Below are 16,183 nucleotides of genomic sequence, written 5' to 3' on the forward strand. Positions count from 1 at the left end.
TAATGATTTTTATGTATTACCTCAAAACAAAATGTCAGATTTACTTAAAAACATTGTAAAATGGTTAAATGCCACCATGTTAAGTAGCTTTTATAATTCTCAGCTGAATAACATGTACTTAATAAAGTGGAAAAAGAACAGGTTCACGTTAGATCTACATAATTTCATGAAGTTATTACAGTGATACTGAGCTGTCATTGAATTAAGATCAAGAGTTATACAGTAACTTGCACTTACTGCTTACAACCATGTAGGCTAAGCAGTTGAGTGTGGAGTGTAAAAATCGATTTACACGCAATGGAAATTCGGTCAGGGAAATACAACATGAAGAGGGTGAGTAGAGTAAATAAAACAATGCAAATAAACGTTGTCAGGAACCAACGCTTACTCCACAAGATTACATCGATCCAACAAACACTTATAAAGTAAATTTGACAATTTAATTTCCTAAAAAACAGCACATCTGGCTCTTTTTCACTAACTTACATAGCTTTTGTTAAGTAATATCAACGAGAGAAAACGGACTAAAACCAACAACAGAGTGATTTCATATTTCTGAGTGCAGTATCTGCTACAGGCTAGGCTAAATAATTAATAGCAGATACAGAGGAAGGCCATCATCACTCTTCATGTGCTTCACCTTATTGGTTCTCTCCAGGAAAACTACACCAATGTTCACTCTTGCCTTTACGCTAAATCAGCCATATGCTTTTCTCCTCTATTTCTGTTTTTCTGTCAGTCTGTCCTTGGTTAGTTTAATAGTCCACTGGAAATGCTGTTCAGCCCTGTTCAATTTCCCTGCATGCCACAGCGCACCATGTAGCACTGCCATTACGACATTAAATGAAACCCATATCCAGACCACAGAAAACCACAGTAGATCTCATGTGGCTTGAAATTTGCAGTCTTTTTTTTATAAACAGACAAATGCTAGTGGCAAGTGGTTTCTGGAGACCAGATATGCCAAACATCACAAAACATATTCCGATTTAAAATCAATGTCCCCAGCTTTCAGTCACTTCGTTTAAAATAATGTTAATTTTCTGTTCAATATTGAGGTTCATTATTGTGAATTGCTAGCCCACATCCTTATCATCAGTATTAGTGTTGCCCCAATAGCAATACTGTGTCAGTATCAGCCCTGACTGTCCCTTAAACACACTATCCGTTTTGGCAGTAGAGAATGGCAGTACCCTGAAGCAATGTCTGCATCCGTAATCAGAATATACTTAAAATACATATGTCTTAGGTTCTTAACATTTGTATAGTAAAGCAGCAGTTGGTAGATATGAGCATACTTTAGTGTTTTTGGATTTCAGAGTTAAAGTGAAACACTTGAGATATCCTTGAGTTTTTTCCCCTGAAAACATTCCACTCCTCTAAATAGAACTGGATGTGGACAGACTCCAGCAGGGCTGTCATTTACATGTTCAATTTCACTCTGTCAATCTGTCTACAACACACACACACACACACACACACACACAGGCACTCTAATACACATGCATACATGCACAGATAGACGCTGTCTTTCACTACCAATGCACAGACGCGTGTACACTCAGCCTGACACGTGAGCACTTGCACTCATACAAACGCGGACACGTCAAGCTGATGTTCCGGTGCGGAGGTGTCTGACTGAAAGGCCTGACACTAACGTGGCAGAGTCTATTCCACATGTGTGTGTGTAGCCTCAGAGCAGCGGGACGGCAATATCACCTGACAAATCCTATTCCAGCCCAGAGCCCACTCCACCACTGCTCAGGAATTATTCACCAGTCCACGGATAGCTGTGTCCATTAACTTTCACATGCACACATGAGTACACTCATGCACATATACACACTCACAGTAGTATGCAAAAGTGTGCAAAGACTACTCGTCATTGGATTAATTTACAGTTGAAATGTTCATTATGTACAAGAAAAATTCACAAGCATGTCCACCCTTTTCCTTCATTACCACTTGCATTCTTTTCAGGAGATCTGCTTTCAGTTTTTTAAAGAAATGAGGCATATTTTTCCACACCTCTGACGTTCAGTCTTAGAAGTTGCTTGTATTTTCTGTTCATACTGACAGTTTTGGTGGTCGATCAGGTCTTGTATAGTTGTTATGAGTCCCATTTTCTTATCTTTCAATAATTTTTTTAACAAATTTTGGAACTTTTTCATTGTTTTTAATTTTTCACTTTTTTTCTTTTAACTTATTCCTTTTCCTTATGCACCTTATATCTAAGCCCATCCTGATATGTCCTGAAAAATAAATACCTTGTACTTAAAGGCTGTTTTGACTGGAAATTCAATACATAAAGGGTGGTCTCTGACCTTTGCACAGTACTATATCTTTTCAGGATTGAATAAAAAAAAAAAACAATGATTGCTTCAATGATCTGACAAGGCCTACAAGCAAAACGTTGTCAACTCTTTGTGAGCTTGTCAGATGCAGTTTATGTTAATATGGAACAAAAACCCTTGAAGACAGCAATCCATGAGGATTTCTCTCTTTTTTCTTTTCTCTCTTTTGATTCTTGGAAATGTGTTTGAAGTTGATGCACCAGGGGTTATTTTGGCACATAAAGACCATTTTACACTTTTATGAGCCAGCACTTAGTCTGCTTTTTTGGAATGTTTTATTCTGGAAATATTTTTTAGCTGTTCAGAATGTTTGTGTATGTAACATTACCTGTTTCTGTTGTAGATCACAAAGCATAGAACATTCTACTGAACTGATTCAAAGTTAGAGTTGAAAACACATTTCAGGCTTTTAACTGACTTTAATTGACCCTATACCTTAATCATGTTTATCAAAATAAATGACTGAACATTCCACTTTGTCACTACCAAAACAGTCACAAAACTAACCAAAAACCAAGTAGTTCATAAGTGACTGTTTCCGCAGTGATCATTTTTAGCAAATTTTGGGCAAAACTCAAAAATGTTGGACAGTACATCAAGTGGTCCTTGTCATTCCTCATTATTACTTGTGTACATTGGAACAAAGTGTTGTTCTCAGCCTGATAATGCATCACATACCAGCAGCACATTACACAGGAATACAGAGAGTGCAGATGCACAACCGTGTGAACTAAAAATAAATATACAGAGCAATAAATACTAGACAGGAGCACAAAACACTATATACTAAAGGGCATCATATATATCATACACATCACAGCATACAACGTACTGTAGGACTGACATCTCGCAGCACAGTGAAAAAAATAGGATACAGAAAAAATGGATTTGCAGGTCTGCAATCACATCATCTTTGCATCATCTTGCTAATGTAGCCAATTACAGATGATGTATATTCACAGATGATGTATATTCCTCCAAATCAGTTAAATCATTGTATGACCCATCTCCAGAACACGTTCCAGTCTGTGTGCTCAAAACATTCCTGAAATGCTGAGATCGCCTCTTCAGAACCAGTCTGACACACTTGAGCGAAGGTTTGTGTGCTGGAATTAACATGACAGAGATGCGGTCTGAGCAGCCAGGGTAGAGGTGGGTCACAGACGACATAGATGTTGGTGTAAAAAATGGTGTTTTTTCTCCACAAAGAGTAGGCAGCACTGACTTTGCATGATTAATGTCTCCAGTGATGAAGGAAAGTGTGTTTGTAGGTTACTCATAGCACCATAGAGTTTGTCCACTGCTTCCCTCATGTTAGCGCTGGATGGAATGTACACCGTGTCAATGAGCATGGTGATAAACTCTCTCGGGTGCTAGAATGGCTGGGTCTTTACAATCATAAACACCCCTATAACATTCCTGCGCCTTTCATTCATAGGGTAAACACACAAGCCACTACTGCAGGTCTTACCAGACAGTGCTGCTTCCCTGTTGCCGTGGTGTGCTGTCAGTCAGTGCATCAGAAATGTTGTCATTGAGCCATGTTTCCATTAAAACCACAGCAATCACAGAATTCGTGCTGGGAAGTTAGCTGAAGTCTAACTTCTAAAGTGGCTTTATTGTGAAGAGACCGGTTGTTGAAGAGGAGCAGAGATAGTAGAGCCATGTGGCTAGGGTTAGCTTTCTAACCCTAACTTGAGTCCTGAACGTTTACCACAATTCTGCCTTTTGGCACACTGTTTACGATGCTTCCTCTCCTGATGAGCAGCATCATATACAGTTTCTTGGTCCTGAGGCCTGGTTCACAAGTCAGCCCAAGGTTGTGCAGAACCTCCCAACAGTCCATTTTTAATGTTACACACTGATTTTCAGACACATTTACTTCATAACAATGGGATCTAACTGTTCTCTTCTAAAATGCTCTGATGAAAACAGCATTTTGAATAAAATAAAAAAAAGTTCATGACATATCTTAGTCGTTTAGCTTCACTTTAAAAGACACCAAAAATATCTTTTTAAAACCAACATTAAAAAATGTAAGTATAATTTTCACAAATTAAAATTAGTGCTAGTGTTTGGGACAATCACCTCCCAATAGAAAGTACTGTATGAATGATGACTTAATATTTAAAGTCATATACATACACTCACTGGCCACTTTATTAGGTACACAGGGGTAGTTGGACCCCTTTTTGCCTTCAGAACTGCCTTAATTCTTCATGGCATACTTTCAACAAGGTGTTGGAAACGTTCCTCAAAGATTTTGGTCCATATTGACATGATAGCATCACGCAGTTGCTGCAGATTTGTCGTCTGCACATCTATGATGTGAATCTCTCGTTCCACCACATCCCAGGTGCTCTATTGGATTGAGATCTGGTGACTGTGGAGGCCACTGGAGTACAGTGAAGTCATTGTCATGTTCAAGAAACCAGTTTGAGATGATATGAGCTTGGTGACATGGTGCATTATCCTGCTGGAAGTAGCCATCAGAAGATGGGTACACTGTGGTCATAAAGGGATGGACATGGTCAGCAGCAATACTCAGGTAGGCTGCGGCATTTAAACAATGCTCAGTTGGTACTAAGGGGCCCAAAGTGTGCCAAGAAAATATCCCCCACACCATTACAGCACCACCACTAGCCTGAACCGTTGATACAACGCAGGATAGATCCATGCTGTCATGTTGTTTACACCAAATTCTTACCCTACCATCTGAATGTCGCAGCTGAAATCGAGACTCGTCAGACCAGGCAACATTTTTCCGATCTTCTATTGTCCAATTTCGATGAGCCCGTGCGAATTGTAGTCTCAGTTCTTAGCTGACAGGAGTGGCACCCGGTGTGGTCTTCTGCTGCTGTAGCCCATCTTCTTCAAGGTCCGACATGTTGTGCATTCAGAGATGGTATTCTGCATTCCTTGGTTGTAAAAAGTGGTTATTTGAGTTACTGTTGCCTTTCTATCATCTCAAACTAGTCTGCCCATTCTCCTCTGACCTCTCACATCAACTGCCGCTCACTGGATATTTTCTCTTTTTCTGACCATTCTCTGTAAACCCTAGAGATGGTTGTGTGTGAAAATCCCAGTAGATCAGCAGTTTCTGAAATATTCAGACCAGCCCGTCTGGCACCAACAACCACGCCACGTTCAAAGTCACTTAAATCACCTTTCTTCCCCCATTCTGATGCTCGGTTTGCACTTCAGCAAGCTGTCTTGACCACCTCTACACGCCTAAATGCATTGAGTTGCGGCCGTGTGATTGGATGATTAGCTATTTGTGTTAACCAGCAATTGAACACCTAATAAAGTGGCCGATGAGTGTATGTATATATGCTTTGGGTTTAAATAGTTCATAATATAATGCTTGTAAATAACCAAGGACTGAATATTTGAATAATTGTTTTTATTTTGTCACGACTACAGTTTTACATAATTCAGCAGAAAGGTCTATAAACATGCACACGCACACACATATATGCACACTCACACACAAGCACACATGCACACACACGCTGCTGTCAGAGAGTGGAGAGGCATGTCAGAGAGGTCAAGTCGTGTGTGTGAAGGATGATGGGATTGCGTGAGAGAGCGCAGCGGCCCTTTCACTCAACAGACAATCATCAACATTTCATGTGGGCTCCTAGATGTTTAGGAGATCAAAAGGTAGTTTAGTTGTAAAGTGAATTAAAGTAATGACAGAAGAACACAAGGCCTGTTCATACTCAGTCTGATTGTTATGGATGAAAAAAGCACACAGTAAGTTTTAAACATGAAAACACATAGTAATGCCGTCTTTCACGTCACGTCTAAAACTGACGGACTGTGATGGTGTATAGTAATTTAGTAGTAAAGTCAGCTGACCAAACAGAGCCCCTTTTGTCATGGTTGTAGTCCAAACAAATGGAAGCAGAAGAGCTCATCCTGCTTATGGCGGAGCACTAAAGCTTACATGACAAGCAACAAGCTGACTATAAGAATGAAGAGGTTGAAGAAAATAGTTGTATGCAAAAGTTTGGACACCCTCTACAGAGAACATCTACTTCAGCACATTTTAATGCACAGTTAGTATATTGGAAAAAATAAAATCTAAAATGTGGCCTGTACAAAAGTGATAGCACATTTGAAATTTTATGGGTTTTTTATGTTAAATTTAGTGAATTAATAGAAATTGTGCACTAAAATATTTTAAAAGTTTATTGTCTGTAGAGGACATGAGAACTTACTGTCCACTTAGAAAATCAACAAAACTTAATTTAACTGGGGGAGCTCCAACTTTAGCATTTGAAGAACTCTCAGCACCTGAAAGCTGATCCAATCACTGGAACGAGTCTGATGAACTGCATTATTTACTCTGAGCATATGTGGTGGTATGGACTGTGGAGTGAACAGTATGTTTTGAACCTTTAACCCCTTAAATGGCCAGGGCCCACCAGCAGGCCCAAGGTTTTATCGCACACTTCCATAATGTAAGTATAGCTTAGCAAGTTCACACTGAAGTCCCTGTAGTTACTGAATAATAAGCCTTAGTATGTAATATGCTTTTAATGGAGATTTTAAGGGGTTAACAATGTTTACATATAACAGCATACAACTATTTTATTTAAAAATGTTTTCTGTTTTACAAGTAGTGTAGAATAACAGCTGCATTTACAGTTTATTGCTGTTATTGTACAGGAAGAAAAGCCCATTGCTGTAATCTCACTTAGTTTTCCTTATTAATTAAAAATAGATCAATCTTGTATGTTACAGCATTTTGACGCTATTTAGAGAATAGAGCTACAGAAGTGAGGGAGTGTGTGTGTGTGTGTATGTGTGTGTGTGTGTGTGTGTGTGTGTGTGTGTGTGTATGTGTGTGTGTGTGTGTGTGTGTGTGTGTGTGTGTGTGCGTGTGTGTGTTTGTGTTCACTAGTGTGTCTGGTGTAGCAGCCACCTGAGACACCACTGAATCCTCATGCTGACCTACTGTACTGCTCTACATCCATCCATCCATTTTCTAAGCCGCTTCTCCCTCAGGGTCGCGGGGGGGGTGCTGGAGCCTATCCCAGCAGTCATCGGGCGGAAGGCAGGATACACCCTGGACAGGTCGCCAGTCCATCGCAGGACATACTGCTCTACATTATTTTCTTATTCTTTCTCTTATTTCTGTTTGTCTGTCCTGCAGGTTGTGCCTTTGTTAAGTTCTCCACACACACCGAGGCTCAGTCAGCAATCAGCGGCCTACACGGGAGTCAGACCATGCCTGTGAGTATAACACACACACACACACACACACACACACACACACACACACAAACACACACACTGTCTGTACATTATGCTCTGTGTATAAAGACTATCACATGTGTGGCTGCTGTGGCATCAACGCCAATCTAAGTGCAAATGAGTCCAGTGAAGTGCTGCACTGTTCTGGGCCTTCAGCTCTCTCTCTCTCTCTCTCTCTCGCTCTCTCTCTCTTTCTTTTTTCTCTCCTGGGTCCCTCTCTCTCAGCTCTAGAGAAATACTCCTCTTTATCTCTCCTCTCTGCACATGGCATAGAAATTATTCATCCAGTTGAGAGAGAGAAAGGGGGTGGGAGGAGAGAGGGGTTGGGAGGGAAAGAGAAAGAGAGAGAGTCTTTGGTGTTTGAAAGCTTTGTATTTAAGCACTGTAAGAGGGAATTATCTGGATTAATTAATAAATAAGCACTAAAGTCAAGAGAGATTGAAAAAGGGGAAAAAGAGAGAAAGATAGGGGAAAGAGAGAAAGGGAGAGAGAGAAAGAAAGACATGTGAAAGAAATAGAGAGAAGGAGGGGGAAGAAAGAGAGAAAGTAAGAGAGGGAGAGAAATAGAACACAAGGGAAACATACAAGAAAATAAAGAGAATTAAGGAAGGCTTTGTGGGGAACATATCAAACTCTTGGTGTACTTTTGTGTTTTCTGATCAATGTTCTGCAACACTGAGCATCAGCGGCACTTTAAAGACCAGATCAGCTGAAGAAATAATCCAGTCAAAAAGATTAATGTAACATAGCATAGAAAATGAATAGCCTCAATAGACTCATGCTAAGTGGCCTTTCCATGCTACACCCACAAATGCCTTCCTTCATAGTGATGTGGTGAGCTTGGACAAGCTTTACAGAGCGCTTCAAGCAACCTACATCACAAGCGTCAAAGTATCCTGAACTGTATTATTTCACAGTTCAAAATAATAAGCAAAAGAAACCTTAATAGCTCCGCTTTTTCACGCTAGCTGCACCACACTTGCTAGTTAATAACAGGTCGATTTCTAAAAGGGTGAGTTCTTCATAAACATTTCAAAACAGAGTCTCTTCAGGACGTGCCCACAGTTGGCCTCTTAGAGTTTACAACACACCCAGTCTTACATCACAGCCCGGTCTTTTGTTTTGTAAAGTGCATTTGAAGTTTACAGTCTAGTTAGAGTTTCTCGGGTACCATAATATGTTGTAAGAGTGGTCTGAGCTAGCAACATAACCCTATAAATAATGGTGTTATAAAGAGTGGCGTGTTAATAAAGAAGGCTATATATTTTATTGCTTTGAAGGAAGCTCCAGTCTCTTTGAGGAAGCTTAGTTCTCCATAATTTCAACAAAAAAATGACAGCCTGGTAGCACAGCTGGTTTATAGTCATGATGCCGTTGCTGAGATCCTCGGCCAGAATCGGTGTTCCAAAAACAGCGTGGACCACCAAGAAAAACGGAATGTGCAGTGCATGTCGTGTTTTTTAACCTTTAGAAAATATGCATTGTGAAACCCCTAAAGGCAAGTGGTGGGTATTTTCAGGATGTCTTGTAACATTTATGAAGTAATGTTTTTCCATGCGTTACCTGAGTGGTGCATGATGCGTACAGTATATCTGTATACACGCACACACACACACACACACACACACACACACACACACACACAGTTCTTCACCACTCCAGGGTCCAGCATTCTGAATTAAATGATTTAAATGTCATTAGAATACAGCAGCACTTAGCAATGCTGTGCACTCATACACTCACAGACACTCATACCCCTTCACTGTGTGTGTGTGTGTGTGTGTGTGTGTGTGTGTGTGTGTGTGTGTGTGTGTGTGTGTGTGTGTGTGTGTGTGCGTGTGTGTGCTCACTCAACCTCAAGCATATTTAGATATTTAGATATTACGCAAACCTTGAAAGCAGTCTCACTCAAATTAAACTTACAAGGCCAAAAGAAACAGCATTCACACACATACACACAGGAGACATGTGTGATTGTGTGAGTGAGTGAGAGAGAGAGAGAGAGAGAGAGAGAGAGAGAGGGAGGGAGAAAGAAAAAGTGAGGAAAATTGTGTTAGTCTAAGTCTCCTTTTCAGCTCTTACAGAGATCCACAACATTCACGCTATGCAGACCCTTCATGTACAGTGTTTTACACATTACACAAGGATTAAAGTGGAATTACACTGATGTATGTACTGTACTACATAATTAAGTTGTTACATAATTCAAGTGTTAAGTTATTCGGAGTGGTTTGATGTAAAACTTCATAGAGAAACTTACTGCCTTAGATTTCTATACAGCAGTGCTGATAGGAGCCAAGCGACCATGATGTCTACATCACAAATATAGGCATTTTGTTTACTATCCAAACTACCCAATACATCTACACAGGTCTTATGAGTAAAGCTCAGGCTTGACTATTTTCATAAATAGCTGGTCCTTTATGACTTTGATTAAATGATTAGTTGGAAACAAAAACCTGAATGTAATTGGTCTGGCAATAATGCTTCCTTCTGCCAATTAAAATCCATGGAATATTCTTCTATTAAATAAACCCTATTCTTGCTCACCTGTCCTGTTCTTACTCTTATTCCTAATACAGACTAACAGTTTCAAAATGCAGCTCTCTTCAGCCAATGCTGCCTATTCTCTCTGCTAAACTAAAACAGAATGAGCTAAAAAGCAGACAGCTGGTCAGCTATGTTTTAACTTTGACTGAGGTTTTAATAAGAAATTAGTATCTCACCAATCCGAGTTTCTGCTGTGGATGCAGTGAATATTCTCCAGTGTACTTATGCCTGACGGTCATGCTGAGCTCAGTTTTACACATCACATAGGATGGCATGTATATGACGGCATTTTAAAGTCACTGTTTAATTTAAAATGAGCAGACTTTGAGATTAAAGTCATAACATTGTGATAAATAAGACATAAAGTTACAAGAAAAAACTCGCAGTATATCGAGGATAAAATTCTAATTCTAGGGCGGCTGCCATAATACGTTGGAGCATTGGTTGCTGTACCTTCGGGTTCGATCATTTTGATAATCATTCTTACTGTCTCCTGTGAAACTACATGCCCTGTTTGAATGGCACAGAGACGTAAATACCAATAGTGTAGATGTCCACTGCCTGAAGACTATTCCCTTATGGGAGGAACCAATATGAATTTATAACTCTACCAACTCCGCAACGTCCCTCGTTTTAACACGAGGAAGTGCTACCTTCCTTTTGCAAACCCTTTGGCTACAATATTGCGGCCTTTCTTGGTAATAACCTAATATTCTACGACTTTATTCTCAAATATTATGACTTTATTCTCAAGTATTATACTGTAAGACATTTTATCTCAAAATATTATGACTTTATTCTCAAGTATTATACTGTACCACATTTTAATATTGTGGCTGCCATGTTTGAGACTGAATTTCTGGCTTCACTGTTCTTCATGAACGTAACTAGAGGTGAAAGATATTGAGCTAGGTGAAAGAAAGAGCTAAAATTACTCACTTTACTTTGGAAGTGTAAAAATGTTACCTCCACAAAGTTGTTAAATAGGCTGTGATCCTTATTCAGTTTCCCCTGAACACCTGGTCCCCCTTAAACTGGCAGAAAGCTACCAAATCTGTGTTTTCCTGATATATTTATCTCATACACAACCCCTTTTCATAGTCTGGAGAGTCTCCCAAAGCATTTAAAAGCACAGAAGCCTACCAGCTCTTCACATCAGGGTGGCTAAAGGATCCCATGGTGTTGCCTAAAGAGGAGAATTTTTTTTTGTCATCAGGAAGGGTAAGGCCACATCAGCTAATTAATACAGATATACAGATGTGAACAATGCCTTTACAAAGCCTTTAGATAACTTTTGTTATTGTTAACAGCTGAGAGATAAACTGTCCAGCTAATGGAGCTACAAACAGCCAGGCATAACTTACTTCTCTGTTTCTGAAGAATTAAATTTTGTTTGAATGGAGAAACATAAATGATAAATATAAGACTGAATGTCGCTTGGGTCAGAAAACTGTCTTGTTTTGACAGACATGATTTTGTAAGTTTGCTGGTGCAGTTAGTGCAGAGTTCAGCTCCAGTCCTGCAACCCCTGCACTTCGTAATTGTTATTAGATAATTAATCCTTTCTTGAGCCAAACGAGGTGTGAACAGCAGAGAAAAACACTAAACTATACAGTGCAGAGGCTCCAAGCCTGGAGTTTGAGAACACTGAACTTGTCTCTCATCATTCTCAGCTTCTGTCGCGTCTTGCAGGTGAATCGTTCATAAAGAACAGCAAATTAAAGGCATCTTGCTAGCGCAGTCACTCCCTGATTGTCCTCAAAATGGCAGCTACTATACAGTGTGACATCAGGCGAAAAGTACTGTACTTCAAAACTTGCGCGTACCAGACTGGGACGTATGGGTGGAGGCAGTAATAATGCCTGCTGATTCATCATAATCATCCCAGAATTGTCACAGTCATTGGTCTCTGACTTGTCAGATAAAGCCAGATTCCATGTAAAAGGTAAATCAGAACTTGAAGCTTTTCCATTGTTGCTACTCTTGTTTGTGTTTAGTTAGCCCTAGCATCATGAGAGAAATCATGTGACCACCATACAACATCTAGAAGAAACTGCCTACTTTTACACTTCTTGTGTGATGGGAAATGGGAACAGGTACTCGACCAGGATGCAGATTGTTCTGGGTTTGGATTATAAACTGAACTGTGTACTACCACAATACCTGGTGGAAGTCACAGATGTGGAATTCTAGTTCTGGGATTCTGGAAACTTTCTGGAAACCTATTCGTATGATGCCCACACATTCCTTCATAGCTAACTGTTGCTAGATAAGGTTTTTTTTATTAATGACATGTTGTATGCCTGTGAAAGGTTCACACTTTTAGGACAGATCAAATGTAAATTTTTGTCATCAAGCACAAAAATGGTGGCTTCTTGTTATTTCCAGTCTGCCTGCTTTCAATTACAACAGCACAGTCCAGCAGTGTAGCATTATCAGCTGGAAACTCAACATTATGTAGCAACCTGAAACAAAGTTTCTCATTAGGTTCAACACTGTAAAGTAAAAGTTTTACTGTGTAAAATGATCAAATTGTAAGTCGCTCTGGTTAAGGGTGTCTGCCAAATGCCATAAATGTAAATGTAACACAGACACAAGAATGATTCTCCATGAAGAAGCTCTGAGGAGGTGACACATATTACCCTGCTGTATCGCTGGGGCTAGAAATGAAAGCTAGTGGGGGCTAGTTAGTATAATTTGGCTGTGCTGTTTGGTCCCACATGGCTTTCTTTGTCATTTGGCATGTCAGCAGGACTGGATGAGTGTTACTCTGTAGCCTCACAGCCAGAGAAAAGCTCAGATTGTTCAGCACCATGGACAGCAACAGTGATCAGGACAAATGAAGGACACGAATGCCTCCTCTTCTCGTTTTCTCATCTCCTGTCTTATAACTCGTCCTTTCTCCTCCATTTTTCTTGTTTCTTCTTATTCTTCCTTCTCTCTCTCTCTCTCTCTCTCTCTCTCTCTGTAATCATTAGTTGAGAGTATTTTGGCCTTTACAGCTGATTGATTTCCGGGGTGCCTTAGCCACCACCAAAGGTCATATGTTGCTCTAAATCATTAGAAGCTCCTTAATGAGCGTGTGTGTGTATGTGTGTGTGTGTGTGTGTGTGTGGATGCTCATTTGTGAGACAACTAGTTTGGTATACTGTATGAGACACTGACATCATATACTAAGAGATGTCCGAACTGTGAAAGCAGAGAGTGATGGCAAGACTGAAAACAATTTTAAACAATTTGATTTGGTGCCTAAGACCATTACACAGTATTTCAAACCGATACCTTCAGCAGACTAACAAAATTAACAGCAAAGTGGAAAGCTTCGGTTTCCCTCAGGACCTTTTACTCCACGAGCTACATGAACACGAGAAAGAGGCTGCAATCATGGATGGTATATATGATATAAATGACATGTGTATACACTCATTAGTTGAAACATGTTGCCACTGTTGCTCTCACTGGAGGTCAGTGGTGAAAAAGGGAAAATGTGTTCACTTTATGGAAATCCCATTATTTTCATGTTCATGTTGTTGAAGTGAAAATAATCTTAATGAATTGTTGAAAGTAATAAAGCTTATATAGCTATAACACAATGTACTGCTTTTTAACTGTGCAAATAAGAAAATGGGATGTTGTGCAGAATGTAAAATAAAAATAGAATGCAATGATATACAAATTTAAACATTTAAATATTTAACAAATTTAAATATTTAAACCCTATATTATCAAATGCTGAAACTGAGATACTTTGTTTTTTGAAAAATATATGCCCATTTTGAATTTGATGCCATTTTGTTGGGGTACGGGCATGTTTACCACTGTGTTGCATCACCTTCTTTTAACAACACTTTTACCTTTTAGGAACTGAAGAGACCAACTGCTGTAGTTTTGATAGTGAAATGTTTTCCTATTCTTGTTTGATATATGATTTCAACTGCTCAAAAGTTTGGGATCTCCTTTGTCATATTTTTCATTTCATAATGTGCCAAATATTTTCAGTAGGTGACAGGTCTGGACTGCAGGCAGGCCAGTTTAGCACACAGACTATTTTAATACGGAGCAATGCTGTTGCAATACATGCAGAATGACACTGTCTAGCTGAAATAAACTAGGCATTCCCTGAAAAAGACATTGTCTGAATGGTAGCTTATTTTGTCAAATTGTATATATTGTTCAGCATTAATGGTGCCTTCACAGATGTGCACGTTACAATGCACCCCTATACCATCATGAATACTAACTTTTGAACTGTGCACTGATAACAAGCTGAGTGGTTTTTAGCCCGGAGGACACAGTGTCCATGATTTCCAAAAAGAATGCAGGGCACTTTTCCACTTCCCCTCAGTCCATTTTAAATGAGCTTGGGTCCAGAGAAGGTGGCAGCATTTCTGATTCTGTTTATATATGGTTTCTTCTTTGTTTTAGAGTTTTAACTTGCATTTGTGGATGCAACAAGAAACTGTTTTCACAGTCAATGTGTAATGCTGGGGAGCAATGATGAGGCAGATGCACATGCTGAGAGAAGCGAGATTTATTAAGGGCAAATCCAATAGCAGGGTCTAGAGTCAACAAGCCAACACAGAGAGAACGATGGGCAGACATGACAACAAGGAACACAGACTAAGCACAAAAACAGAGACTAGGAAAAAATAACGGACTCCAGAAGAATGACGCTAAACAACACAATACAAAGACCAAACAAAGACCAGCAAACTAACAGGGGAAAACACAGGGCTTAAATACCAGGAAACAACGAGAGTTAACAATAGGTGGATACCACAGGTGAGAACAATCAAGGGTGGAGTCAATAAACAAGGGGGAAGGACAGGGAAGAATCAAAACAAAGAAAGCACATGGACAGGACCAAAACAAAACAAAAGCACATGGAGGACTGCGAGGGGCCAGTCATGACACAATGATTTTCAGAAGTGTTCCTGAGCCCCATGCAGTGATTTCCACTACAGAATTATGTCGCCTGAGGGCCCAAAGATCATGGCCCACAAATACTCGTTTTCAGTTTATTCCCTTGCATACAGAAATTTCTGTGGATTCTGTGAATCTTTTAATGATGTTATGTCTTGTAAGTTTAGTAAGTTTAAGTGCTATTTTTTGTTGAGAAATGTTATTCTTGAATTGTTGCACTGTTTGATTGTGCAGCCTTTCACAGGGTGGTGAACCCCTCCTCATGAAAGACTCAGCCTCTCTTTACTTTTTAATAATCAATCATGCTACTGACCTGCTGCCAATGCCAATATTTTTCAAAAAACAACAAAATTTCTCAGTTTCAACATTTGACATGTTTGTCTTTTTTGGAAATAGGGTTGTATATTTACACATTCAAATGATGCAAATTGTTATTAATCAGTATATATGGCCTGTGAATTGAAATATTTAATTGTGATTAGTAACAGTTTCCACCATTGAAATGTATGCTTATACATGTAACATATGAGTATTGAATATGTACATGGTATCACCATTGATGTTTATGGTGTGTGAAAATATTTCTCACTATGAAACCAAATGTATTTCTCTCTCTTTCACTCTCTCACTCTCTCTCTCTCTCTCTCTCTCTCTCTCTCTCTCTCTCTCTCTCTCGGGGAGCATCCTCCAGTCTGGTGGTGAAGTTTGCAGACACTGATAAAGAGAGGACGATCCGCCGCATGCAACAGATGGTCGGCCAGTTTGGCATCTTCAACCCTGCTGTGGCTCTGCCTTTCAGCACATACAGCAGCACCTACAGCACCTACACACATGCCGTGAGTGCACGCTCTCACACACCCTTATACATGGTTACACCCACCGAGCCTGCACATGATTATTCTAATAAGCAGTGTTTTACACACCATCATGTCTAATGCAAGTTACATAACCTTAACACTGATTTAATGTCGCAAGCTCTTATGTACCAGATTTGCACATCTTTGATCATATTGTGCTGGCCTGCATGTTTTGTTTGAGGAAAATTATATATTTTGTTGATTTTCTACATGAAAATAAGTCATCTTCTATAGGCA

The 16,183-nt window shown here is 39.6% G+C and overlaps 1 protein-coding gene across 1 annotated transcript in view; it reads left to right on the forward strand.

Annotated features, from left to right (window-relative positions):
- LOC108444550 (CUGBP Elav-like family member 5) overlaps positions 1–16,183 on the forward strand; it is a 225,685-nt gene that overhangs the window by 174,443 nt on the left and 35,059 nt on the right. Inside the window, exons 5-6 of the mRNA XM_017725772.2 lie at positions 7,516–7,595; positions 15,767–15,925. Coding sequence (XP_017581261.2) covers positions 7,516–7,595; positions 15,767–15,925 — 239 coding nt within the window. The remainder of the gene's footprint in view (positions 1–7,515; positions 7,596–15,766; positions 15,926–16,183) is intronic.

Source organism: Pygocentrus nattereri, chromosome 19 (assembly GCF_015220715.1).
Source record: "Pygocentrus nattereri isolate fPygNat1 chromosome 19, fPygNat1.pri, whole genome shotgun sequence".
NCBI lineage: Eukaryota > Metazoa > Chordata > Actinopteri > Characiformes > Serrasalmidae > Pygocentrus > Pygocentrus nattereri.